Raw genomic sequence first — 26,049 nt, forward strand, 5'->3', positions numbered from 1 at the left:
TGTGTTTTAAAGGTCTTAGAAGAGTCTAAATGCCTGGTGAGGAGTATCCTCATGTCCGTCCTGGAGGAAGTGAATGAGAAGGAATGTCAGATGTTGAAGCAGCTATGGTGCTCAACTAAAGGACTAGAGGCACTCTTCAGTTACCTGCAGAACAAGACAAGTGAAAAGTAACCATCCCACCACAGAAGTTATAGATGATCAGTGTGGGTATGAAGCTACCTAAAAAAACAAAAAAGGGGGATCAGGTTGGCAGTGCTGTGGTGTCAAACTCATTATGGGCCTTTATTGCCATCTATCAGCAGGAGAATTCTTTCTGATTTCTTTCTGTGTATATCTGTTAAAAATTAAATTCAGTCATGATCACTTTTCTAAAACAGGTTTTTGTTTTGTCCCTAAGTTTTCCCAGATTTCCACGCTCTGTGTTAATGAGGCAAAGGGCCAAATATGCATTGTGTAAGCGCAGGGAGGTACAGAGTGCATCTGTACATATGTGAGACTTATTCAACAAGATGGATGAAATAATAAATGTATTTCTGACTGCACATGACAAAGTGATGATAATATATAGAAGAAGAATATATATTTATTACAAGCGTGTAAAAGAGTTGCTTTGTGTACATAGGATGCATTTTTCCAGGATTTTTCTCTTAGTTTCTTACTGTTTTGAATTGAAGTGTAAACCAAAGTTTGCATGAGGACACGGTTGCTTGCTCCTTATCATGCACATTCTCTCCTATTTGTATTGACTGTATGTAGTCATGAAGTAGTGTGAAATTTTCTTTCCTCATAATTATATTTTCTTACATAAATATCTTTATTTAAAAAGAGCATTTCTGTTTGCTTACATTATTAAAATAACCTGGTAGATGAAATTAAATTCTTCCATTTAAATAAAATAAAAAGTATTTCAGGTGGGTTTTTTTTTTTTTGTTTTGTTTTTTTTTAAATAAAGCTATTGTGATCCATGCAACTTTAGTCGTTTCCCTCTTTAACATTATAGGCAAGAATACTGTCTTTAATTTTTACAAATAATCACACGAAGGCCAGGATTTCTCTTTTCTTGCTGGAATAATGCACCGATAATTTTTACTAATCTGTGAATGCTAGCACTAAATAGAAATGCTGAAAGTAACTGACTGCAATTCTCACAGGGGAAAATTGGTGATGAATCCGATCAAACTCTGCGCTACATATAGGAGCCTTTATTGAGTAATTGTCATTATATAAAATGTATGAACATTCTTTTAAAAAAACAACAACAAAAAACCCCAGATGATGTGTTTTTCTTTCCTTAGCTGTGTGTTTTTAGAGCACAGAAGAGATGAAAATATCTGGATTCTCAAGCATCTTCAGCTGTCGTTGAACAATAATGTCGAAATTGAACATTTTTGTTGCTGGAATCCACTTCCTGTCCTAACCTGCATGTGATCATTCAAAGTTTCAAGAAGTTTTATATTCTGTATGATATTTAGGGATCTATTTTGTTTTACCAAAATGTAAATGTGTCTAGCTCTGTGTACATTTTTTAAAAGGTGTCCATTTTGCAGTTATATATGATAATATATATATATAATGTAGACTGTTTTCTGTAACTAATTGCATGTAATATACTGTAAATGTGCTGCTTGTCTGAATTTCTTGTATTTCAGGGTATGTTTTGTACCACCATTGTAAGTACTGTTAGAAATGTTGCGTTTTATTTTTGTATTTATTTGAAATAACTGTTGTGCCGTGCCATGTGGTTTACTTTGCTCCAGAGGCACCCTGGCTTCTTTTTCGTGACCCTGCAGAAAAGTGAATTAGCAAAATAGGCCCAGAAAAAAGAAAATGTCTACATAAATACGTCCTTCATGACCGAAATGTTAACACTATTGCCACTTGAAGATATGATTTACAAATAGAGGTGTTGTACATGATCAGTGAGAGATATGGGCTCATTTAATTTACTTTACATTGTGCTTTAAAACCTTTGTGAGTATGAGCTGAGGTCTGTGGTGTAAACAGATTGTTGACATTTGTATAAGATTTAATGCAATGTGAGATTGTTAAATGATTTTGTGGTCATTGATTGCTGGGATAATAAGGTTGGAAGCTTTTTTTTTGTTTTGTTTTTGTCAACCAAAAATTGACAAAAACAAACAATGCCAGACTTCCACCTGAGCGCATTAAATCTAAAACCTTTACAGTCACACCAAATGATTTTACACTTACTGTCTAAAGGAAATGTGATTCACGTAACAAAATCTAAATTGCCGTATACTCAGGTTTCTGTACAAAACAATTTATTGTGGTCATTAGATCCATGAAAGGAGACCCTGTCTTTACTTCTATTGTACTAATCTGATGATAGATTATTTATATTGTGTCATTTGCTTCATAAGAAGAGGTATAATATGGCTTCTGTACAGCATCAATGAACACAAGTCACTCAGGTCTGCTGAGCGTTGCTCACGCTGAAGATTCATGGACTTTAATTTATTTATTTTGTAAAATATCAAATGTCTTTGAGTGTCAACTTGGACAGAAGCATTTCTTTGGTTTGAAACTTTATTTAGGGCTATGGGAGTTTATAATGGATTTGAGCCCCAAATCGCCAGCTCAGCATGTGTTTGAAGTGTGCTTGATGAAAATATTTGAAGTATATCAGTTATAACTTGCTCCATTATTTATTACAAATTGCAGGTTGATATTTTATTTTACTTTTTAAATACACATACCTACATGTGTATTTTTTTCCCTACACTGTCTGAAAGCACACCTTGGGTTGCCTTATAATTTAAATGTTTGTCAAGGAGTTATTGATACATTGTGATGAGTAGAATGAGCTGCTTCAAATAAAGAAACAATTCTTTGACAACATGTTTTTACATTTGCACAAACACAAGGCTTCTGCGTATGGTTTGCACAGCTAGCCTAACCTTACCTAACACTCAGAGAAAACCTCACACTTCTGATGTGGTTTTAATTACCAAAAAAAAAAAGACTCATGTTGATTATTTTGTTAGCAAAATGCATATAAATGCTACATGTGTTACATGCTGCGAAACTGATACTGTGTCCCGCGTTGTTGTGGCACCATGTTAAAGCAAGAACAGGTTCTTACATTAATTCAGAGTTTTACTTTATTCAAAAAGAATCAATATGATTCCCAATTCAAAGAAATCTTCAACAATAGATACTGTTATACGTTAACAGAGTAATCATTGCTGTGGTTTTGTGCCAACAGACACATCAGTGATGGAGCAGTAGTCCGCTGCAAGAGATGGGGTGGGGGAATAATAATCCCCAAACTCAATCTTCAATCTCAAGTACTAGATGGTTTTTTTATGTTGACCTCTTGACATTGTTGTCAACACTTCAAGTTTTAGTCTATGTAGCTGATACAAAGTACCCATGTAAGCTTAATTGAGCTTACTTGCTGTTCAATAAAACTTTAAAAATACCAGTAATATAAGCATCAATATGGCAAGATTACCATTTTGTTCTTGGAGACGCACACCATTAAATGAAATCACCCACACTGCTTATAAAGAAATAGCTCTTCATCTGTCCTGACATGAAATGTCAGCTGAGGAAGCCTGGTACAGAGTGTCAAGCTTCATTCAGTGTGCCAAAATCTCAGTAGGTTTAACTTGCTGTGCCAGTGGCACAGTTGCAGTAAAATGTCCCTTAGAGACGGTCTTTAGGTCCTTCTTTCAGCCTCTTCTTCATCTCTATCGCATGCTGCTTGCTGCGCTCCCGCTTTTCCAGTCTCTGTTGAATAGTAAGGAGACAGAAATGAATGTAAGAGAGAAAAAAAAATCTTCTAATAAGATTGATTGTTGTGTCCTATCCATAAGTGGAAAAAAAGTTTAAAAAGCTGACAGACCTCTTTCTTCAGACACTGACGCATGGCACGGTCCACATCGTTACATGTGCCAAAGAACTTCAGAATATTGTGCTGATCGTAAAAGCAAACAAGGTTTTACACAATTTTATATCTATGCATGTGAAGCATAGAGAAATAGTCACATTTGGAGATTGACTTACCTCGTTGTGGCACTGTCTCAGTTGACTTATTAGTTCATTACACTCATCTGTGTGAAGGTGAGGTGACAGGTCAGGGTGCATTTTGAGTTAAGGGCTTACTGAAGAACTGCAGAGACACTGAAAGGCAACAAGCAAGAGATGAACTGATGATATACTCTCATCTATAAACAACGTAAAATACTCAGCCCAAGGGGGGCACCTTGGAAGTAATATGATTTAAGGCTAGTATACAATAACATATAGCAAGAAAGCAAAATATTGCCACATCTGGAACTGCTGATGCCCAACCAATAACAACTAATGGATCAATAATTAAATTCGTTATTTTAACTGTTTGAATGAATTATTCCACAGACTGCTTCAACTGCACTTTAAATACCGCATATCAGGGGTATCAAACATAAGGCATGGGGGCCAGAAGCATTCTGGGAAGCACTCCAATCTGCCCCACTGGATGGCAATGGAAAACAAGGAGTGCATAAACATCCTGTCAAGATCAAAGTGGGTTGTATGTGCCCCATGATGTAAAATTAGTTTGACATCCCTGTAGTAGTCAGCAGCATTTCCTCTAAAGGATACTAACACCTCCCCATCCCTCTCCATCCTGATGTGTCATAGTGATGACCGAGATTGTTTTTTCCAGTGGACACTTACCTGCAGACACAGAGGCAGAAACAAGAGCATTGTGTCAAATGTACACCATCTACATTTACTTTGGCATTATGTTAGCTAGACTAGACTTTGAACTGGGGATCTGTACTGCGTATGTAGTAATTTATAATAAACTTCATGTCAACACTGGATTATCAGCTGAATTACACTTACCACTGCAAAGGCTTTATCATCTGAGAAGTTTCCAGTGGGTAAAAAAAAAGGCACTGCTTGCTAACTACTAGCTCCAAGCTAACTTCACAGAAGATGAATCTATACAACCATTGAACAGCTGCAGAAGCTTTATGGTCTGCTGCAAGTCACCAACGCCTTAATGAACTGGACTAAATGAGCTGTAGTAGTACTATCGCCGGTTTAACCTACAAGAAATTACAATCTAAAGGACGTGCCTGCCTGTTACAGGACGTGAAACTTTCGTAACTGTTTCGCCTCAACGATTTGAGTGACAAGAGTCGAGGGCGAATCCTAGCCTATATTCTTCTTTGGCCTCACCAATGGCGTGCGTACTTTCCACAAAAGGCGGGACAAATGATGACGGGAGTTTGCAGGAAATACAAGAAGGCTCCTCTCCAAGCACCTCCGTTTTTGTGAATGGGTACGGTACTATTTGGTCACCTGTGCTACACATGGTTTTTTTCCGCCATTACTTACTATTTCTGTAATGCATGGAACCTTGTTTCCGTCACTAAGTTTTTTTTGTTTTTGATATTTTTTCTTAAGTCAAATGTTCATGTCATTATTTAACATGAATTAATTAATAACTCGAAATGTCAACGATGCTTAATTACCTACTTACGGTTCTTTTGTTGTTGTTTTTTGCTTGTTTGTGTGTGTGGCGTGTGTGTGTGTGTGTGTGGGGGGGGGGGTTGTGGTTTGTGTTTACGTAATTTGAACAATCTGAGTGATGGGTTTTACCGTTTTTCCTCTGACAATATTTCCTCTTTTTATTTATTTATTTGTGTATTTATTTTTGGTTGTTATTTTGTCCTTTTCATTTCGGAAGGTGCATGCATAAATGGGGAAAATTCACAACTAAATGGACTAAACTAAAAATGAATAAATAGTGTTCATGCTCTGAGTAAACTACTCATTGGTCAAACCTAGCCTAACCTAACTAACCCCTGACCCTAATTTAGTTAATAAGTCAAAATTTCCAAACCGTGACCTGAACTTTTGACTTAGAGTTGACAAATTTTCTTCTATTTTTTTTTTCAACAGTTTCTATAGCAGCAGTGTGAACTTTATGAACTTTTTGTATGTCATAATTAATTTCACTCAATGACGGTCACTAATTTCTTTCAACATTTAACTCTTTATGTAAGGGTCTTATTAAGGTCATTATTATATACAGATTAGTATAAGCATGGTTGGTCACGTCAGTAGCAGCGGCACTTAAAATTAATATGTAACTCCAAGACAGCAGAGGGCGCTAAAGGAAATACGTGAGTCCGTTTTGCAAATATCTGATTGGTGGATTCGTGTGCTTTTATTCTGGGCGGTTTGTTTGGAATCGATCGACTGTGGTGTGCGTTGTCGTGAAAGCTGAACAGATCGACAGTTTTACTCAAATTCAAGCTGTCTGTCTATTTCGGTCACTTTTGAAGGAAGCATGGACAACACTGTTAAACGTTTACTGGAGCGACTCGTAAGACGGATACCGAGTCGAATGCTGAAGACAACGCTGGATAAGTGGAGCCGTTTGACGGCGACGCAGCGGCAGTCCATAGATTACACAGAATCAAAATGGGCGTTAACAGAAAAACTACTTGCCATTTGCGAGGTATTTGGCTGGTTTTAGGCAATATAATTTGTTGTTATTTCTATGTGTTCATTGTACACTGTAAAAATGTTCACATTGAAACTACTATTAAATATTATGGTGTTTGCTCTATTAGTGTTTAACATAAGTGTTGTGTTTCACAGGAAAATGAATTGACAGTTAAACACATAGCTGAGCTGGAAATGATACGTAAGTCGAGCGAAGTTACTGTATTATATTATTACTATTATATATTATGTTATCATTTTGGCTTTTTGCTATATCAGTGGTAAGGACAGATTTACAGTTCACTAACAGTGCTTGTGTCGCCCTGGTTTCATACAGATGTCATCGAGAATCCCAACCTGGGCATGTGGCATGCCTTCCAGCTCATGGACCCTCAAGGTATGTTGAAACAGTAACCTGCTCTGTGTCGTCAAGGGCTGAAAGCCTATAAGTTTTGAACCTTCGTTGAATATCGAAGCTCTTGGGGTTTTCAGGGAATGTTCTGTCTTCCTCCCCTCACCCCAACCGGTCGCGACAGATTGCTGCCCCTCCGTGAGCCTGGTTCTGACGGAGGTTTCTTCCTGTTAAACGGGAGTTTTTTCTTTCCCACTGTCACCAAAGCGATTGGTCATAGAGTGTCATATGATTGTTGGAGTTTAATGTTTTATTATTGTAGGGTCTACCTTACAATATAAAGCACCTTGAGGCAACTGTTTTTGTGATTTGGTGCTGTATAAATACAATTGAATTGAATGGAGGTTTTCTTTATTAAATTGCTGATGGCTTTAAGTGCCTTAATAATATTTTAATTTCTTGCTGTCTTTATAAATAAATTGATTTTTTTTTTTTAAGATGATGCTCACTCTGTAGAGCTGACACAGTTCAAGGAACAATTTAAATCCCACCTCAGTGAGCTAATAAGACACGTAAGCTATTCCATCTAATTTACACCCAAAAATCCTATTTTTAAATAGTTTTATCAGCAAATTACATTTCACATGCTTCTCTGTTAACCTCCTGCATTATCAGTCTGTTTTCACTTTATATTTGAAGGTTTCTATCAAGATAAAGAAGCACACAGATGAAGCTGTGTGGATTCGAATTGCATGGGGAGACACCTTTTCTCGCCCCAACCACCTGAAACCCACATATGTCGTTCACTATCTTCAAACCCCTTACGTCTTTCTGAGCAGCCTAACTTCAAAACAAAAGCCTCTGTTGTCACAGGTAAGGATGACTTTTGTGGTTAATACTTCTAAAACTACATTGTTTATCCAGTTTCCTTGTTTGTTTCCATCCTACTTTAAGAGACTTGTTTGCTTTGCAGGCTTTGGTTCTGTCCACCCGATATCAAGCTATTAAGGATGCTAACCTCAGTGGACGGAAGCTCACTGCCATCAGAGATCTGCTTATGAAGCAGTATCTGCAAGTATGCCTGATTTATTTTTTTAGAATTATTTACTAGTTAAGACTGACTTTATTTTTTTCATTTCTTAGATTTTGTGGGCTGCATGCAGTGTTTTCACCTTTTTAAATTACTGCTTTAGAGAGAAAAATGAGTGGAATTTTACTCTGACCTTTTTTTTTTTTTTTTTTTTTTTTTTTTTCATTTAAATCCACCTAGGTGTTTCCCACCAAGTTTCCCAGCCCTCTGGCAGAAAGGAATCGTGTTGTCTCAAGTATGTTTTAAAACTTTTGGATTTTCTTTAAGCTGTTTTCTCTATGCATTTCTGTCATATGGTGAAACATGTACTTAAATTTTTTTTAATGCTGGTTTTATGTATGTCTTTATTTATATGTACAGACCTTCACATAGAAAAAGAGCAAGCTGGGTCTGCAGCAAACAGACATCAAATGGCTTGTGAGGCATTTGGTGATGGGCTATTACCTCAACTACAGTCTGCAGTTTACAAGGTAGCCGGACAACACCGACTAAGTAAAAGAAGTTGATTATCTAAGTTGTTTCACTGCTTCACAGATACAGATGTTAACCCAGATGCTGCCATGTTCCTTGTTAATGTTTCATCAGCTGGAAACAAAATTCAGAGATCACACCAATAAGACCATGACAGAGCGGGACGAGCCATTCAGATGTGTTGTTAAATTTGCAAGCACCAATCTCCTCGAGTCACTCAGACACTCTGCATCCTCAGGTACACAGAAAGTGTTAAAAACAGTCATAAGAGTAACTATCATCGTCTTTTGTAAGGAAGTAAGTTATGTTACTATAACCTGGTATGTCACAAAGTCATGTAGAATACTAACTGCATCTCTGCAAGTGTCCACAAGAGGGCACCAAAGTCCTGGAAGAAATAGCCATATAGTAATGCTGTTACATTAAGCTACTTCACAATATCCATGATACTTTGGGAAGAGGAAACTTTTCTAAGGAAGTTTCCTTTTATGTTTAATTGTTATGTCCCTGAATCCTCCTCACTTTGCAACTCTTTCCCACATTTTCCGGTGTGGGTGGAGACAATCAAAATACTGATAGTGACAGGTAATAGACGAATTCTCAGTTATGACGCAGGTTAAAACCTGATCCTCATTGTTGTCTTTCTGGTTTCTCTAATGGTTATTTAAACATTGTTTTTCTACTTTACAGGAGTTGCTTCCACCCCTGTGACACCCCTTCTCTCATCCGTTCCCTTAAAGGGAAAAAATTATTTTGTTATCACAGACAATGGCCCTGGACCTTCATCACAAATGAAGCCATCACAGAAATGATCATCAGACACTTGATTTAACTTGTAGCATGCTCAGTCTATTAGTCCATTCATTTTACTTCATACTTTGAGAGTTTCATTGTTAACAATGACATCATTAGTCTGTTTCAATAAGAAATTTTTATTCGTGTATTTTTATATCTTCAGCTGTAGGTATACTAGTTGCTGGCAACTCTGTCACTTTATTTTTTGTCAGCATTGCATATAAAAGCAGAATTTTAAATATTCCTGAGGTTTTGTCATTTGTTTTCTGGTATTGATACAAATGTGTAATTTTACCACACATTAATATAAAGTGTTCTTCTGCGTAGCAATCAGATGAAACCAGCCCCTCACACCTCACATGCACATTATTTCAAAGTGCATTTTTACTCTGTGTCTGTATACAAAACATTTAGACAAAAGCTTTAGTCTCAAGTTTATCGTTAACAATCCTTTCCAGCTTATTTAAAGCATCATTGGTCAAAGCAATTCTTTAGTCCTTAGTCCTGTTAAAACGTGTCCATTTAAAAAAAAAAAAAAAAAAAAAAAAAAAAGGGGGGGGGCTTGTAAATATGTGATTTACACAAGTGAAAGGTGTGTATTAGTTAAATCTGTCTTTACCAACCATAGTAGCCTCTTCATATGTTAACTAATAAACTTAGACTGGGGGAGTTTGGGAGATATGTGAAATTTGAAAGATACTGGACCCCATCTGATGTAAACCTCTGTTTACATCAGATGGGGTCTGATGTGATGACAAACCCAAGCACTGAATCTAAACTTTTTGAGAGGACAAAGTGAAAGCTCTGACTTGATAAACAGTATTCTTTCGAGTGTTTTGTAGTTGAGGCGAGTAATGAGTCGGAAGATTTGCAGAACATGTCTCCAAACATTAGTGACATACAAACAGAGAGCACAAGTCCCGCCAAAGGACTTTGCTGTTCTATGATGTTTTTATTACAATATGATGATGTGTGCAGTTTTTCCAGATTATGTGTGTTTATCTCATCCTGATGACATCAGCGGTTTCTATGTATTATGCTGATGTCAGCATTGTTAATATGGAAATATATAGTATAGTATATTAATCTTTTTGTGTCACTGTGAAGTCATGTGACCCTAACCCTATGACATATGTATTAATATCATAGGTTTTATCAACATGAGTGGAGCAGAATTGGCTGAAATCTTTGGCTTATGTCTCCAAAGGTCTATCATATTGTTGTGAAGTTTGCAGGTGATGCACATTTTTTATTTTTTACTGATTTTCACATTTAGTGCAATCTTAACCCGATTTTCACCTAAATTAATTGCATAATTTCTTTCTTTGTGGGAGAATAAAATGGGATTATTCATCAAAAATAGTTGCAGGAATAAAATATAGAAAAAAATGAAATATTCAGTTTTCAATTAGGTGGGTCGCATTCATTAAAAAAATCCAAAACAAAACAAAAAATCTAGAACTTGTCATTAGTGATGCTGAACCGGGTTAGAGTCCGCGCTATGCGCACTCGAAGTATAATTATTCGTCCATCCGTATATGTTAAAAACCACATTATTCTGCAAAACGGAAATGCGAATGTTATCTAGGATGTGACGTAAGCCAAAATTCCCTGCTGCAATTGAGCCCGAACAGGAGAGTGGAAATGCAGCCTTACAGGCAGCGTTGAGGGACGGAATGATCCTTTTCATACAATGCTGCTGCTGGGGCTCTCTGCCAAACACGGAATGCACTGTCAACACAGAAACATGGCTGCCTCTTCAACGGGCAAGGCGAGTAACAGTGATAACGCTAATGCCGGCAGTCTAAACTGTAACGATGAACCTCTGCCGCAGTCTCGGGAAATGATAAAACCCACCATCGTGGAGCTGACCAAAGAAGTGAGGACGAACATCCTATGCACCGTGGAAGGATGTGGCAAGATTCTCCCCAACACACCTGCGTTGAATATGCATCTGGTTAAGTCGCACAGAATAAAGGTAACTAATTACTAAATCAGGTTATTCCGATGTGAACAAGTGAACTCAACTGCGATGCTAACTTGGCTAATTCGGTTGAGAGAAAACTATCATTTTAAAAAAAAACGCAAGTCATCCATAACTTCGAATTAGCTAGCACGTATGGTCGTAGTAATGTGTTGCCAGTAACGCTGGGACAACATAGTCGAGCTTTGGTAAAAGTTAACTAAGTTTCTTCTTGACTGTTATTTAATTGGTGACTGTTTACTATTAGCGAGTTAGCTATACTGCACCTAGCCGCTTATGTTATCAATTATTGTATTTGTCACGAGAAATTCGGTGCTTATTGCATTAATAATATACAGATATACCCCTTTATTATTAAATATTAGTTTTTAGCGAGTTGTTAATCTAGGGCAGGGAATTTGGGAGTATCTAAATTGGCTGTGTGTACGCAAAGCTAGAAATCTATTTGTCGTTGTATGGTTACGGTCTCTCAGGAATACGACCGCACAAACAACGTGCTGTCTATCACGAACACAATACTTAGACTTTGGTCTAAATGTTTAAACCGCCTCAGCTGTACTAACTCCTAGTTCCTCTGTCCTCACTGGACTGGGCACTTCGTGGGACGCAATAATTCACTGTCTCCCAATGAATGAAGTCCTTTGCTGGGAAAGACTGCCTTTGTCCTGCAATAGACTAAGCTCTTTGTTTAAAATAGGTGAATGTTAGAATTTGAATTAGCTCCTAGAAGTAATCCATGCTGGCCCAGCAAGGAGAGCGTTTAAAGGCCTAAAGAAACCACAAGTTTTACTATTTAAATCTGAGTTGCAGTCAGGAGTAGTTTAAAGTTTAAAGTTAAGCAGTCAGTTTCTAAATATAATTCCGTTTTTGCACCAAAAATTTAAAAGCTGCAGTAAAGCTGGGTGAACTGTGTTTGGTCCATGTTCATTGCAGTCCATGAATAAAGGGTTATATTGGTCACTGTGTTGGGTTTTCATGGTGCATTCACACTTTCCTCAGACAGTGCCTGTAAGAGGCACAAAGGAAAGAAAAGAAAGCAGCATAGCTTGCCTGTGTTACTTTTAATCCACAGCTATGTGAAACTTCTGTCAGCAGCCGTAATGATATTATGGTTGACATAATGATAAAGTGCATAAAATGCCACAGTTGCTCACTCAGTGCTTCTGCATAGTTGATGGAGCTAGAGTTGGGCTATATCTGTTTATATTTAACAGCACCATAACGTCACTGCATCGCTCCACAGCTGTTTAATCACTGTTTATATTGTTTCCCTATGAAGACTTAAAAATAAAAAAAATTTTATATATATATATATATATATATATATATATATATATATATATATATGACTGTGTGCAGTCAGGTCAGTCCATAAAACTCATGAGACTATTCTAATCCAGAATTAGCTTGCCTTTCAAACCATATCACTTCCCTTAGCAGAAAGAACAGTTTAGAGACTATTACTTTGATTTACCACTGTATTGGCTAGTCTGTTGGAGAGAAGATTTGACCTTTATAATTGATATAGGCTAGCCATGCCATAGGAAAGACAGTAAATCTGCTTGGTTTCTCTTCTGAGCTACAGCCAATCACAGAGTCGTGACATGACTCAGGCTTCAGCCTACGACCATATGATGCCGTTTCAGAGAAGCACAAAATTTGGATTTGCTGTCTCCAAAATTTGGCTTTTTAGTTATATTCTTATCACGAAGCAGACAGTGTTTGTTAGCTTTATCTTTTCCACAGCACAAGCACATGAATCTCTTCAATACTATAAATCAGAGACAATTGTATGTACAACAGTCATCCCATGGTGCTTATAGTAAGGTAAAGACCTGACAATATTGGGGGGAAATCAACCTTTATATCATTAGCAAATATATTGTAATTTGAGTTTCTTAAATATAAACACAGCATGGGAATGTGTGTTTAAGTCTTACATTCACATATTTCTGATCCAAGTATCTGTAATGCATATATCTGTATTTTGTCCTCTGTTAATACTTTGTTGTCATTATCACCCCCAGGATGGTATTGTCAATCCCACGGTCAGAAAGGACATGAAGGGCTCTCAGAAGCTTTACTGCTGTCCTATTGAGGGTTGTCCCAGAGGCCCTAACAGACCTTTCTCCCAGTTCTCCCTGGTTAAGCAAGTAAGCATTTCCTCTGTGAAATGTAATCAGTTATTGTTCTATTTTTAAGAACCACTTGTGCAACTTAAAAAACAACCTTGCATTTTTAATGTAAGCAGTGTTAAATAATTTACTGCATGATTAAGTTGTATACAGTGTCCTGTAGTCTGAACTGAAAGCCTCTGATACAATAGGTTGAGGAAAAAAGAACTGCCTAATGTGAAACACATGTATCAATATGAAATACCTTCTTAGCATTTCTACTCTGATTCTTGTAGCACCGCAAAACACAGGGAAAAGCTGCCTTTCTTTCCTAGTTTTGCCTAAATTATACTGTGACCTTTAACTGGGTGAATCACTAGAAAGAAGTAAATGGACATGTGCTTTCCTTTTCAAATTCCGTTTGGACATTTTTATTTTAAAGCTATTTTCTGCATTTGATTCATTTCGTTTCAGCACTTCATGAAGATGCATGCAGAAAAGAAACATAAGTGCTCCAAGTGCAACAATGGCTACAGTACAGAGTGGGACTTAAAGAGGCACATAGAAGACTGTGGAAAGACCTACCACTGTACATGTGGCTGCCCCTATGCTAGCAGGGCTGCTCTACTCTCACATATCTACAGGACGGGTCATGAAATTCCAACAGAGCACAGGCATGTACAGGGATAACCCCAACACTTTCATTCATATACTGTATTTTGTTCTCTCCATGCATTTATGATTGTTATCATTTTATCTAATTAATTTATTATTTTGCAGAATTCCCCCAGTAAAAAAGAGAAAGATGGAAAAACTGTTAAGTGGTTCTGAAAAGGTTAAGATCAATGATTCAACCTTCCAGATCATCCCTGCTGCCACAGAGCAGACAGACACTTCTCTCCCTTCTGATACAACCATTACTATTCCAGACTCCCGGAGGAGCCTGCAGAAGTTGCTTTTACCAAAACCCAAGATGGCTTTGGTTAGTGTTCCTGTGATGCAGGTGGCTCATTTGCCTGTACTCCTTCCATCTACAGAAAGTGGGGCTCTGAGGTCTGTAGTGCTTGCTGTAGATAGCCAAGGTTCTGTTAGTGCCCTTCAGCTCCTTCCACAAGCCACAGGAGCAGTGGTACCCCAACTTGATGCTAAAAGTTTGGGTTTCAAGGATAGCATGCCTACTTCCCGCTCTAGCCAGGGGCCTATTAGCACAGGAGTGCAAGTCAATCTGGATCCAGTAGGTGCAGAGGATTCAACCATCAGCATGGCAGCACAGCGAGGAAGGAGCACTTCCACCAACATTCAGACAGACAAATCGTACTTGTCAAAAATGCCCACAGGAGTAGGGGTTGGGGAGGGACTAGGCTTGTGCTCTGCGGGTGAGTCCTCTGTGTCTTCTTGCTCCCAAACAGACATCAGTGTCAGTGCCCAAGTCCTTTTGCCAGTCAGTGTTGAAACCCAAACATTCTTCTCCCGAGCCAAATCCACATCGTCTATTGGAGCTCAAACAGACAGCCAGTGCCTGAGCCAAATTCCCTGCTCATCCTCTTCTGTGCTTCCGTACAAAACCAGGCAGACACAGACATACTTTGCCATACCACAATCAGAGGAGAAGGCTCAGAACCAGGCTGTCATGTGCTCAGACCTATTTGGCAATGACTCCCTCAGTGTGTCAACCCAAACAACTTTGGACATAGATGACACCCTTTGTGCTGCAGGAAGCACTATATATGAGGACTCAAAATCAGAAGGTGGTATGTGTTTTGGGGTGCAGACGCATGAGCTGAGTGCAAACAACATGGCAGACAACCAGACCCAAACAATGACCTTGTTAAATGACCTGGAAAACATCCTGTCTGACAGTATGTCAGGCCATCAGGTGCTCACAGAGGCTTCTGCAGGCTGTGGGTCAAGTCTCAGCTCTGTTCAAGAGCAACATAACGGCATCGACTTTGATTTTGAAGAATTCCTCAATGCTGTGCACATCCAGACACAGACCGAGGAGAGTGAGCTGGGAGGACTGGGTGGTGACACGCCAATGGAGTCTCTAGACATTCAGACACAGACAGACTTCCTACTGATGGATGATCTGGACCAAAGTGAGGGACCAAGCCGAACCCAAGCCAGCGACTTGGAGCTATTTGATACTCAAACTCAGACTGACCTCAATTTTCTGCTGAATGCCGGAAGCCACATGCCCCTGAGCAGCATCTTGCGACATTCAAGCTTTTCTATGAGCACAGAGTCATCAGACACAGAAACACAAACAGATCTCCCTTCATTTGCCACGAGTCTCTCTGCTCAGACTCCTGTCACTCAAGGAGAGAATGCAAGACTGCTGAACAGCACAGAGACACAGACTGTGACCAGCCAAGCAGAAGGCCTAGGAAACCTGTTCCTGACCAGCAACGAAACCCAAACTGTCATGGATGACTTCCTGTCAGCGGACTTGGCGTGGAACATGGAGTCCCATTTCAGCTCTGTGGAAACCCAGACATGTGAAGAACTTTGTGCTCTGTTTCAGCATTCTGAGAAACCCAACAGCTGAAGCTTCCCATGCCTTTGCAATAAAGGTTTCTGATATCTGCCTCTTCCTATAAGAGGAAATGGTTTATGCTGTCCTCTGGCAAATCAAACCATAGTCTTAGCAGCAAGAAGTCTGCAGATATGTTTTCAACCATTCCACTGGGGGCATAATGTCCAGAGCCCTTCCTGGTGTCTATCCTGACAGCATTGCTGCACTTTATTAGCTCAGTGGGCATGACCCATGAGCTCCCGTGACAGTTTACATATTTATTTGCACATAAGGTAACATTGTACGTGTCTTGTCTAAAATGCAAGCTTACTTGTATATTTCAGTGCGTAGCCGCTGTGACTGGTCACTGTTTGGTCTTAAGAAGTTGTAAAAACATTTAACATTACATAAAGTTTAGCTCTGCACTTAAAAGGGATGACATACATACCTATATATGGCTGTCATGAAAGGCTTGTAAAATTGCTACCTTGTATGACAGCTTTCAAATATAGATGTACTGCTGTAAAACAATCTCATCTCAGCTGTACAGTATACAATATTGTACGTTTAGTTTACATACGTATGCAATGCGCATGAAGCCTTTAAGCAGCACAACATAAAATATTGATTCTGCACATGTGCATCTGAATGCTGCATCTTCAATGTTACCTTGTCAGTGGCAACAAGACTGTAAACTCTGACATTGCAGGCAGCTGAAAACATGACAAGTGAGATTTTTTTTTTTCAAAGTAAAGGCTTTGCATTGCTCAAAGCAGAAGATGTGTTGTTGAAATATAACCTGGCACAAAGTAAAAAACAATGTTTGTCCCGTGTTGCGCACCTTGCATTAAAATGTGGTTGTGAAGTCTGATGTTTTGTAAACACTTTTTGTGTCAAGGCCTCTAGTTAAGACTTAAGTCAGTAAGCAGGCTAGGCTGTCATTGTCTTTAACTTATTCATTAGCTGGATGTAAGTGTATACATTAGCAGTACACTGCTGAAGTGATCCAGTAATGTTACCGTACACAAAAACAGTGGATTAGAGCTAGGATTAGCACAGATTAACACAGTGTTTTGTTTTGTTCTTTTAACTTAAAGGACTTACACTTTAGACCCAATTTCCCACACTAATTTTTTTCAAATCACTAAATGTAACTTTTTTTTCCACCCCCACTTTTCTTTTTTGTTATATTGTGACCTCAGTTACCTCATAGGCACCACATAGAGACTGTTCTACATGAGACCACAGAGCTATAGGCCTTGTTTATTTTCCATTTTTGTTGTGTTGGTGCCTTAACCCAAGTATTAACTTGAGTTCTGTTACAGATAATTTGCTGCTTCAAAGTCATGTTTATACTAGAATATACCATGATGAATAAACAATGAAAAATATCTGAATCCTTTCAGTCTTTGTTTTGCATGTTTTATCTGTTTAGTATTGATGTTTTTATTGTAATTGCATGCAATGTGAGAATGCCTCTGCTCCATGTTTATGGAAAGATTTACGCTGTGTCACATGAAAATATTCCTTTGCAGCATTTGATTGAAAATAATTACTTTGATTCCATCACATCTTAAATGAATAGTGTTTAATGTCATTACACTTTATGGATGTTTATTAAAACTGAAGAATGTACACAATAATGACTCTGTGCCCAGACATATTATGCTTTTTTTTTTTTCTCCCACTATTCCCAGTTGGTTTATGGATTATTTCTCTATTTTAGGAAGGTTCACGCCTATAAAGTCTGAGCATGTTTTGTTTTAAAGCAGGAATTCCAACTTTTAATTCCTAAATTCTAATACAATAGAGCTGTTTCCTTGCAGGTTTAGTGGAATGGGGGAAAATGCCTATATTGGAATGGGTAGAAGCTATGCCACTTTCTGGTGTCTGTTACAGTGCTTTACTTTCTCTTTGTAGGGAGTGCATGCAGATATTTTTCCAGCACAAAATATTTGTTTTTGCAGAATTTATTTGATTTTTCTGTTGCCTAAATGTGTCGACTTAATGGCTGCCTTTAATTATTGTTCAAGATACATTATAGATGTTGTTAATAAACTGCTGGCAAGTGTTGATTGTGTTCATTTTTATTTTTTTCCCAAAACAAAAATAGGAAAGTAGTTGCTGAAAGATGGACAAACATGATCAATATTTGTTTTTTGTTTTTTTATTAAAAAAAAAAGGTTATAAGTGGGTCATACATGTTTTATTCATGTGATCTTGAGTTCAGTATTACAATTGCACACATTATGTCATCGTCTCTTAAGATTTGGTTGTGCAAAACAAATTTTGCACTATTAGTTTTTTCTAAAACAAAAAACCTTTATAATATTGTACCTTTTTTCTTCTTCTGATGCAGTTACAACCTGCCCAGTATAAACCTACTAAATCCAGGCCTGTGCATTTATTTTACATCTGTGTAGGTAGGGAAAAGAATTAGAGCAATACAGATAAATGTAATAAGGTAACAAAATTGCCACAGCTTAAACAGTATTATAACAACTGACTGAAAACAGGCCATGAGTCATGTTGACCCTGGAAACCAACATGACCCATGGCATTTTCAGAAAGAACCTTGGCTCCACCCATAATCCTTAACCATTACCAATCCCTTGTTTACTAATATAAAAGTTAAACTGTATTAAGCAGATGCAGTAGTTTGGCCACAGTTTATATTATGAGAAACAAGCTGCGGTGCAATGTTAAAGTTCTGACCAAGTTGTAGTCTGCTTAAATTCAAAAATATTAGCGACCACCAGTGCCACTATTATGCCAGGCCGAATTTCTTCTTCCAGCTAACTGTATTTTAATGGTATGTGATGAGTGAGGCTGACAGACAGGACTTTGTAATAAAGTATGTTGCCTTTACTGCATACTTAAATATTCAAGTGACAGATTTTTATTTCACATGCCTCGTTCAGCTTAAAAGTGAAGTGAGGCAGAGAAGAGGCAGCTCGGGTGCATTTGTGAAATTCCTTGTGAGAGACTTTAGTCCTCAGTGCATTGAGTCAGGTTTGGAAGACATTGTATTTAATACCACTTGGTATCAAAACATTGTGTGGGTTTTGCCAAAATGTCTGGTACTTGGAGGTCAGCGCTGCAGAGAAAGTGGAAATATCTGAATTACTAGCAGTGTCCACTCTAGTTCCCCTTGTTCCACGCTGCTTGTCTAAAAGGAAACAGTTTTTCTCTGAGGTTTGTTTCTCTGGAGTCTTCTTGTCTCTACAGAGATGACCACTGGCCTTGGCAATCAGGTGAGGTGGGTTAATAGGTGGTAGAAATGTGAAGTTTTTAATGGGAACCACTCTGTTATTGGGACGATGACTATGTTTCCAAGGCTTAGCAGGCTTGTTCTCTGGCACAGAATATTTTGAAGACAGATGGTGAAGCTGAGAAAGTGTCTCTTTATCCATCCCTCTCTCGTATATCTTTTCTTCCAGTAAGAGGTGTGTCGGATTTCTCTGCATGGCTTTAAGGAAAGGACATTCTGCAGCATCTGTCTGTTGAGCTGCCATAGCAGTTTGACTCCAAGATCCTGTCTGCTGACTTACTGACACAAACTTCTTAAAATTATCCAGGCCTGCATGAGGCTCACAGTGCTGCTCTGTAATGCTGGCTGAGCTGTCTCCATTAGAAGGCACTGGGTCATCAGATGAAGGAGTTCCATTGTCAGCCTCCTTATGCTTTGGTTTCTTGTATGTGTTTGAAGTCAAAAGTATGCAGCTCAGGGGAACAACTCTGGCCCAACCACAAACCTGTTGCAAAACCAAGTTTTTTTTGTTAAGTTCGGATATGTTTAAAGCTAAAAATCACAAAGTAAAAATACTTATTGAATCAAGTAAGAAACATGCAGGAAAGCAGTAAAAGCACAGATGTGATTAATAATACGTGAATGAAGATATTCCATTTAGTCAGATTCTGTCCATCATTATAAAATGTGACCATATTTTTTGCATTTTGCATATTTGTCATACTTAGATGCTTCAGATAATCAATACTAATATCAGAAAGGGTCATTAATTGTTAAGTGATGATTTTTTTTTAAAGAAAAATAGGTATCCAAATCACCCTCACTCTATGTGAAAAAGTAACTGGCTCCTAAACCTATTAACTGATTGTGCCACCCTTGGCATCAGGAAATGAGTCTTTCACATCGCTGTGGAGGAATTTTGATCCAGTCGTATTTACAGAATTGTTTTAATTCAGCCACACTGAAACGTTTTCAGGGATCAATGGTCATGTCATGTCAGCATATCCCAATCTCATTTAAGACTCACTAGGCCACTATGAAACCTTTTTGTTTTTGTTTTTTTAAAACATTCTGAGGGGGACTTGCTGCTCATCGTACCCAGATCGTCACATTACCACCACCATGTTTAACTGCTAATATGATGTTCTTTTTACAAAACTCTGTGTTAGATTTACATCAGATGTAATGGAATGCGAACTTTCCACTCTACAAAATATTTTCCCAAAACTTCTGGGAATCATTGACATGTTTTCTGGCAAATTTGAAGAGAGCCTTTATATTCTTTTTGTTCAGGAGTGATTTTCTACTTGGACCTCTCTCATGGATATCTTTTTTTCCCCACTCTCTTTGTTGTTGTTGAATCATGAACTCTGATCTTAACCTTGGCAAGTGAGGCCTGCAGTTCTTTAGATGTTGTTCTGAGTTCTTTTATGACCTTCTACATGAGTCATCTACGGGCTGTGGAAGTAAATTTGGTAGTCCGTCACTAGTGGGAAGATTCAGTAGTGTTCCGAGTTTTCTCCATTTATGGAAACTGGCTCTCACTGTCTTTCACTGCACTCCCAAAGCCTTAGAAATGATTTTGCAACTCTTTCCAGACTGGCTTTGATAGATTTCATAGATAGATGACTTTGATAGATTGGAGCAGATAGAAATGAATAGCCCTTTTCTCTTAATGAATTAATAATTGTTTAAAAATTGCATTTTGTATTTACTAGGGTTATTATTGACTAATATTACAATTTGATTATCTGAAAGTGTAAAAAAACACAAAAAATAAGAATTAGGGAAGGCGCCTAAATACTTGTTCAAATTATCACTGAGTCCAAACTGTGACATAGAAGACACTTACTTAAAAACAAAATTGCAACTACATATAGGTAACAAATTAAGAGAGGTACAGTAACAGGATATTGGATCACTTACAGCATCCTCCCAACCAGAGTAACAATGGAACTCATTTAGCTCCTTCTCATTCAAGAAGTTCTCCTCGCTGGTATCTAAAAGGCTTTCAACAAGTCTCCTTTCTGCTATTTCGTGCTCGCCAGCTGCGTTCTCCGGTGCTGACAGCTCCCCGTCTGCTCTGTCCACAGCTGTACGATCCCTTTCTTGCGAGGTCATGATGTAGTTAGGTCCTTTGACTCATGGTGAGATCTCGAAAGGGTCATAGAAAACAGAATTTCCTTAATTACTTAAAAATGCATCTTGAGTAGCACTTTTACTGTAAATATGATCAACTTAACAAACCTACCGCTGATTTTGCTTACCAAAATAAAGCAAACTGGATTATTAAACGAGGAAATTAAGAAATACATGAATAATATTTGTTGCTACTCACAAACAACTTCTGCTGTGTGCTATCTGCTGTGTGCTATCTGCCGTGGTGGCGACTTTTTTATTTCCCGATTGAGAGTTTTGTAGGACAAAAGCGGAAGAAACGGTGAATGCCTTTAGAGACCAACTGCAACGCCGTCGTCATAGTGACACTTAAAAGCCCGTACCGTCAAGCCGTAGAGAAAGGGGGAGGGGTTCCTGCGCTCCTGCTGCATTCTACTACCGACACATTACTGTCCTATATCTGTATTAAGTATAAAAAAAAATCAACACAATAGCTTTATTTTTTACACGGGAACGCTTGATAATCTAGTTATGCACACAATATCTGGATGAACCAGACTGAAGACAAAAGCACATAACTGTTTTTGATGCACCTAAATTATTGATTTCATGCGGTTTGTTTTCAATGTCACAGCGTTCAAACGGGGAAGTAAACCAGCTGAAAACTTGTGAAGAAGGAAACCATTTTGGTCAGTTAAACGCGCATCTCTGCACGTAAATGTAGATGAGACGTCAACCTCTGCCCCGGGAAGAGATCAGCTGTGAGAGAACACGCATGAATTTCCCCACATTCAAGTGGAAACGAGGAGATATTTGATGTGAAGAGGAAGGAATTTGTTTTTGTTTGTTTTTTTGTTGTTTTTTGAGCAAACAGCTCTCCATATTTATTTTATGATGGATTTTTGGTTTTTAGTTTTTTAAAGAGGCATCTGCAAGAGGAGAGTCGCGCTAATTGCGGAAAGCAACAACACTTTGGTTTATTGGTCCAAGGCTGCAGAGTGTCAGCTTCTGACGCAGGCAGAGCACCTATCCTCGAGTTGCACACTAACACCTGACGGCTCCATCTCTTGCATCGCCGGTTTTTCTCCATAACGACTACTCCGGCTCTGCAGTTCAGGGACTCCAACGTTTTATGGAAGCGGAGTCTGCGCACCCTGTCGCGGTCATGCTCCCCCCAAAGAACTGCCTGCCGAGGAACTACAGCTGCATAGCTGGACTATTCGGGAGTCTTGCAGCGGCAAATCCGAGGCTTGAAGATGGGGAAGATTTTGACATGGTGAACGCCACTTGTGAGCCTATCGAGAGCGCAGTGGTGAATGAGAGGCCAAGGGGCAGGGAGATTTCCCTGAAGCCCCCACAGAGCCCTAATCTGCGTCGGAGGTGCACGTCTTTGCCTACACCTACAGAGAGAGCAAAGTTAGAGATCGCCCGCAGCAGAAGCCCAACCATTAAGAAAAAAGTCCGCTTCGCGGACTCCCTGGGCCTGGAGCTCATTTCAGTGAAGCATTTCGACGACACAGATGTTCCCGAGGTGCCTGAGCGCATAATGGCAAAATTACCCAAGGGACCCCTTCACCTTCATCACTTGGAAACAAAATTCCCCCGGGCTCCTGCGCAGTCTGTGTTCATGGAATTGCAGTTCACCAACCCAGGCACATTACCCGGCTTCGAGCAGAAAGTGAGGGAGGTAAACGTCCTGTTGGAGACCGTGGAGGCAGACGAATTCAGCCTCTCCGGCTTCGTGCGCGTGTTGAATCTAGCTTTCGAAAAGAGCGTCTCTTTGCGCTATTCCCTAAACAACTGGATAACCTTTATGGACAGTTTGGCGTCCTATGTTCCTAACTCGAGCGACGGTGACACCGACAAGTTCTGTTTCAAGATAGTTATGCCCACATACCCAGACAACGGAGGAACATTGCAATTTGCAATTAAGTACTGTGTCGGCGGGCAAGAGTTTTGGGACAATAATAACGGCAACAACTACAAAGTCCGTCGTCACCGGTTTAAGATGTCTCCACCTCGGGAATGGGAAAACGGATGGATTCATTTTATCTGAGCTTTGACGTATGCAGTGACACGCTTGCGCCATTTGAGCGCAATTGATCCCCGGGTACCTTATAAGCCTGTAAAACAAAAGATTCATATTATTATTATTATTCCGTCATTGTCAGCTGTATACATTCCGTGACAGAGAAAATATTTTACCACGATATTTCAAACAGTGACCCTGTGGTGGCGACGCACCGAGGGTTGAAATGGCCTGCTGTTTAAGCCTGATAGGCTTCCCGGTGTGGGATGCTGTTCGATATGTTGCCTTGATGTCAGGGCTCTGTACAGCTTGGTGCCCTTTGGGAGGGCATGTTCTCGTTATGTAATATAAAAACACGCGCCACGGAGAACGTGCCGGGTAATGCCAATTTCAGGCATCACTACTCATTTCAAGATGCTGTAACTGTCAGTTTGCATGTGTGCAAACATCGACTCAAAAGCAAAAAGAAAGCATTTTAGCTGATGGTAGCATACGCCCCTGGTCATCACCTGCAGACTGGGGTAAACATGTCTTATCCCCCCCCCCCCCCGCCCCCCCTAAAAGATGGAGATATAAGGTGGTTATTTAATTTAGATATTCAATTTATTATTTCCTACTATCACGCCATTTAAATGCCTTATTCTAAGCCATGATGTAGGGAGTTGTTGATTTGTGTTGTACAGTATTTTCTTCATTGGGCTTGAATGGAGTTGAATGCATTAGATGTTTAACGTCATTAAATTTACAATGTAAAACAATCCAGGGACATCATACTTAACCATACAAAAATCTGCCTCTTAGCAATACATTTGTAGCCTATTCAACATAAATTATTTTACGTTTTGCATATTTAAATTATGAAGAATAAGCTGGTTTGACAAAGTTCAAAGACAATGAAGTAATGTTAAATATCTCTCTCTCTCTCTCTCTCTGTATATATATATAGATATAGATATATAGATATATAGATATATATATTTATATATATATATATGGAATTTAAGAATTCTTTATAAATATAACGATAAAGAACAGGTTTTTCAGGACTCCTATTCTTTATTCTTTACAATAATTTCTTGTTTTATCTGAATGAAATCCTCCAGCATAGCTTTTATCACAAGGAAAATGTCTGAAGTGGCTGTTTGAAAGGTTAAGTTTACCTCTGATTACCTGTGGACCTTTTTTGTTTCTTCTCTTCTTCAGGTTGACTGCTAAAGAACAGATCTTATTTTCACAACAATTATTTTTTAACTAATATATTTAAAGAAAAGCGTCTTATTGTACATGTACAGCCTTGAAACAAAAATATCTAAGATTCCTGACAACACTGCTTAACTATATTTTTCACATAGCAGGTCTGTCTATAGTCCAAGTAGCTATCACACAGGTGGCTGTGTTTAAATATCTTTAGCTGCTTTAAATGTACACGATAGTCATCGGTGCAAGAATAGTGCTGCTCCTCACACTTCTTATACTTTATGTGAACGGATTGACTGTCTTTCGTTCTCAAATTGCAAACTGTCTGCTCGCTTTCATCATACAGTACACCTTTATAAATGTTATTGTCATTTCTGGACAAAAGTGTGTCTCACATCTAAAGTCTTTTTACTTAGATCAGAGGCGAGCAGCCTTCCAAACTCTCTCGCCTTCACTGTGGCTGACGAAGCTTGTCTGTTGTTCAAATCATTTTAGTTAAATGCCAATATCCACCGCGCTTTTAAAAATCTGTACAATAATATCAAAGCGAGCATGTGCAAAGTTTAGCCTTTAGCTGCTAGAGGAACAACAGACATGTTGCTTTTAATTCCAGTGCTCAGACTGTAATCTGAACATCAATTTGGCCTTTGTTTACATCATCATGGCCTCAGAGGGAAGCTCTCCGTTTAATGAGGCCATCGCGCCGGGATGTTGACAGAGACTATTCCTATAACCACTTAGTTTTTGGAGCACTTCCACTGTGAATCCATCAGTATTGTTTGTCTCCAAAGATGACATAATTTATGTCAGGGCTACAGTGCTCTACCTGATCATATTAGATCAGTTTTGATGAGATGAGCGATGATAGTTCCAATCATGCAACTTAACTTTAGCACGTACAGAGCTGAATTTCTCTCATTGGTTTATTTAAATACATTGTGAATATCTAATGTCCTGTCATAGCAGAATTTAGTGTATTATGCTGTTACACCAGTGGGTATTTGCATATTGTCTGCTTTGGTCTGTGTAAACTTTGTTCCAGCATCCATGCAATGCAATACCAGAAAGCATTAATTATCCAGGCTGAGGTGACTGATGTGGGCTTAGAGAGATGCATCAATAGCCAACTGATCACTGCCAACATAGACTGTGATTTTTGAATTTAATGTTTGGCTCATATGTGGCGGTATTTGCTTACTAGATAACAATAAAGTGTTGGGGTTGCTTGACACAAGAGACTGTGTGAATATAATTGTCTTGTCTGTTATCTGTTACATTTGAACCTGTTGGTTTCGCGTCGCAAAAACTGTGAAAACTGTGGCGATCCCACAGCCCTGTTAATGCAACTGTCGAACTAGTTTTGCAATATAAAAATGTCATTTGTAGACGACAAATCTGGATGCTATTTTTATTCTGGCATCTCCAACACTGCTGTTGCTATTGGTGCATCTCTACTACAAAGATGATGGGTCTGTGGTCTTAGATTTTCACCATAATCAATTCATAACTCACTGATATATAAGTATGTATGTAAATGTGTTAATGTTTCATATTGAATGTCTTCCTGCTATGTTGTGTGTACTTTGAATCATTTTAAAGGCAGACTTGATGAATTAGAATGGTACAGGTTGTTGTCCTTTGGTGCTGTAAAGTGTTATCAAAATAATGT

General features: G+C 38.6%; 5 protein-coding genes across 9 annotated transcripts in view; 4 read left to right on the top strand and 1 right to left on the bottom strand.

Annotated features, from left to right (window-relative positions):
* The window catches only part of LOC120721043 (chromodomain Y-like protein 2), a 44,335-nt gene extending 41,481 nt beyond the window's left edge, over positions 1 to 2,854 (top strand). Inside the window, exon 7 of the mRNA XM_040011045.1 lies at positions 13 to 2,854. Coding sequence (XP_039866979.1) covers positions 13 to 171 — 159 coding nt within the window. The 3' untranslated portion in view covers positions 172 to 2,854. The remainder of the gene's footprint in view (positions 1 to 12) is intronic.
* A 250-nt stretch (positions 2,855 to 3,104) lies between these two features.
* On the bottom strand, positions 3,105 to 21,516 carry cmc2 (C-x(9)-C motif containing 2). 5 transcript variants are annotated; one of them, XM_040011051.1, is made up of 5 exons: positions 21,375 to 21,510; positions 20,963 to 21,190; positions 4,030 to 4,146; positions 3,869 to 3,940; positions 3,105 to 3,753 (listed from the first exon to the last, which is right to left on the bottom strand). In XM_040011051.1, exons 3-5 carry the CDS (start codon positions 4,108 to 4,110, stop codon positions 3,670 to 3,672), a joined length of 237 nt encoding a protein of 78 aa, XP_039866985.1. In that variant the 5' UTR covers positions 4,111 to 4,146; positions 20,963 to 21,190; positions 21,375 to 21,510; the 3' UTR covers positions 3,105 to 3,669. The 5 variants fall into 5 exon arrangements, with proteins under 5 accessions (XP_039866985.1, XP_039866982.1, XP_039866984.1 ...); XM_040011048.1 differs by lacking the exons at positions 20,963 to 21,190; positions 21,375 to 21,510 and adding exons at positions 4,609 to 4,683; positions 4,855 to 5,155 and having other exon boundaries at positions 4,030 to 4,100; XM_040011050.1 differs by lacking the exons at positions 20,963 to 21,190; positions 21,375 to 21,510 and adding an exon at positions 4,855 to 5,153 and having other exon boundaries at positions 4,030 to 4,683.
* cenpn (centromere protein N) lies at positions 6,190 to 9,393 on the top strand. Its single transcript, XM_040011046.1, has 10 exons — positions 6,190 to 6,481; positions 6,625 to 6,670; positions 6,806 to 6,865; positions 7,319 to 7,392; positions 7,520 to 7,693; positions 7,794 to 7,895; positions 8,091 to 8,145; positions 8,271 to 8,380; positions 8,496 to 8,619; positions 9,072 to 9,393. The coding sequence occupies exons 1-10, from the start codon at positions 6,311 to 6,313 to the stop codon at positions 9,191 to 9,193; spliced, it is 1,038 nt and encodes a 345-aa protein (XP_039866980.1). The 5' UTR covers positions 6,190 to 6,310; the 3' UTR covers positions 9,194 to 9,393.
* Positions 10,776 to 17,859, top strand: atmin (ATM interactor). Its single transcript, XM_040011044.1, has 4 exons — positions 10,776 to 11,154; positions 13,188 to 13,313; positions 13,749 to 13,948; positions 14,055 to 17,859. The coding sequence occupies exons 1-4, from the start codon at positions 10,870 to 10,872 to the stop codon at positions 15,817 to 15,819; spliced, it is 2,376 nt and encodes a 791-aa protein (XP_039866978.1). The 5' UTR covers positions 10,776 to 10,869; the 3' UTR covers positions 15,820 to 17,859.
* Positions 21,517 to 21,896: 380 nt separating the features above from the next.
* On the top strand, positions 21,897 to 24,102 carry LOC120721047 (protein phosphatase 1 regulatory subunit 3E). Its single transcript, XM_040011052.1, has one exon. The coding sequence runs from the start codon at positions 22,287 to 22,289 to the stop codon at positions 23,208 to 23,210; it is 924 nt and encodes a 307-aa protein (XP_039866986.1). The 5' UTR covers positions 21,897 to 22,286; the 3' UTR covers positions 23,211 to 24,102.
* The last annotated feature ends 1,947 nt before the right edge of the window (positions 24,103 to 26,049 follow it).

This window comes from Simochromis diagramma, unplaced genomic scaffold (genome assembly GCF_900408965.1).
Source record: "Simochromis diagramma unplaced genomic scaffold, fSimDia1.1 OVJJ01000603.1, whole genome shotgun sequence".
NCBI lineage: Eukaryota > Metazoa > Chordata > Actinopteri > Cichliformes > Cichlidae > Simochromis > Simochromis diagramma.

Bases quoted from the DNA above. Each gene is read 5' to 3' on its own strand.
- LOC120721047 (XM_040011052.1), top strand. From the start codon at position 22,287: ATGGAAGCGGAGTCTGCGCACCCTGTCGCGGTCATGCTCCCCCCAAAG.
- atmin (XM_040011044.1), top strand. From the start codon at position 10,870: ATGCTGCTGCTGGGGCTCTCTGCCAAACACGGAATGCACTGTCAACAC. The intron at 11,155-13,187 runs GTAACTAATTAC...TATCACCCCCAG, and splicing joins TTAAGTCGCACAGAATAAAG to GATGGTATTGTCAATCCCAC. The intron at 13,314-13,748 runs GTAAGCATTTCC...ATTTCGTTTCAG, and splicing joins AGTTCTCCCTGGTTAAGCAA to CACTTCATGAAGATGCATGC.
- cenpn (XM_040011046.1), top strand. From the start codon at position 6,311: ATGGACAACACTGTTAAACGTTTACTGGAGCGACTCGTAAGACGGATA. The intron at 6,482-6,624 runs GTATTTGGCTGG...TGTGTTTCACAG, and splicing joins AACTACTTGCCATTTGCGAG to GAAAATGAATTGACAGTTAA. The intron at 6,866-7,318 runs GTATGTTGAAAC...TTTTTTTTTAAG, and splicing joins CCAGCTCATGGACCCTCAAG to ATGATGCTCACTCTGTAGAG.
- cmc2 (XM_040011047.1), bottom strand. From the start codon at position 21,157: ATGACCTCGCAAGAAAGGGATCGTACAGCTGTGGACAGAGCAGACGGG. The intron at 19,542-20,962 runs GTAAGTGATCCA...GTTTTGCAACAG, and splicing joins ACTCTGGTTGGGAGGATGCT to GTTTGTGGTTGGGCCAGAGT.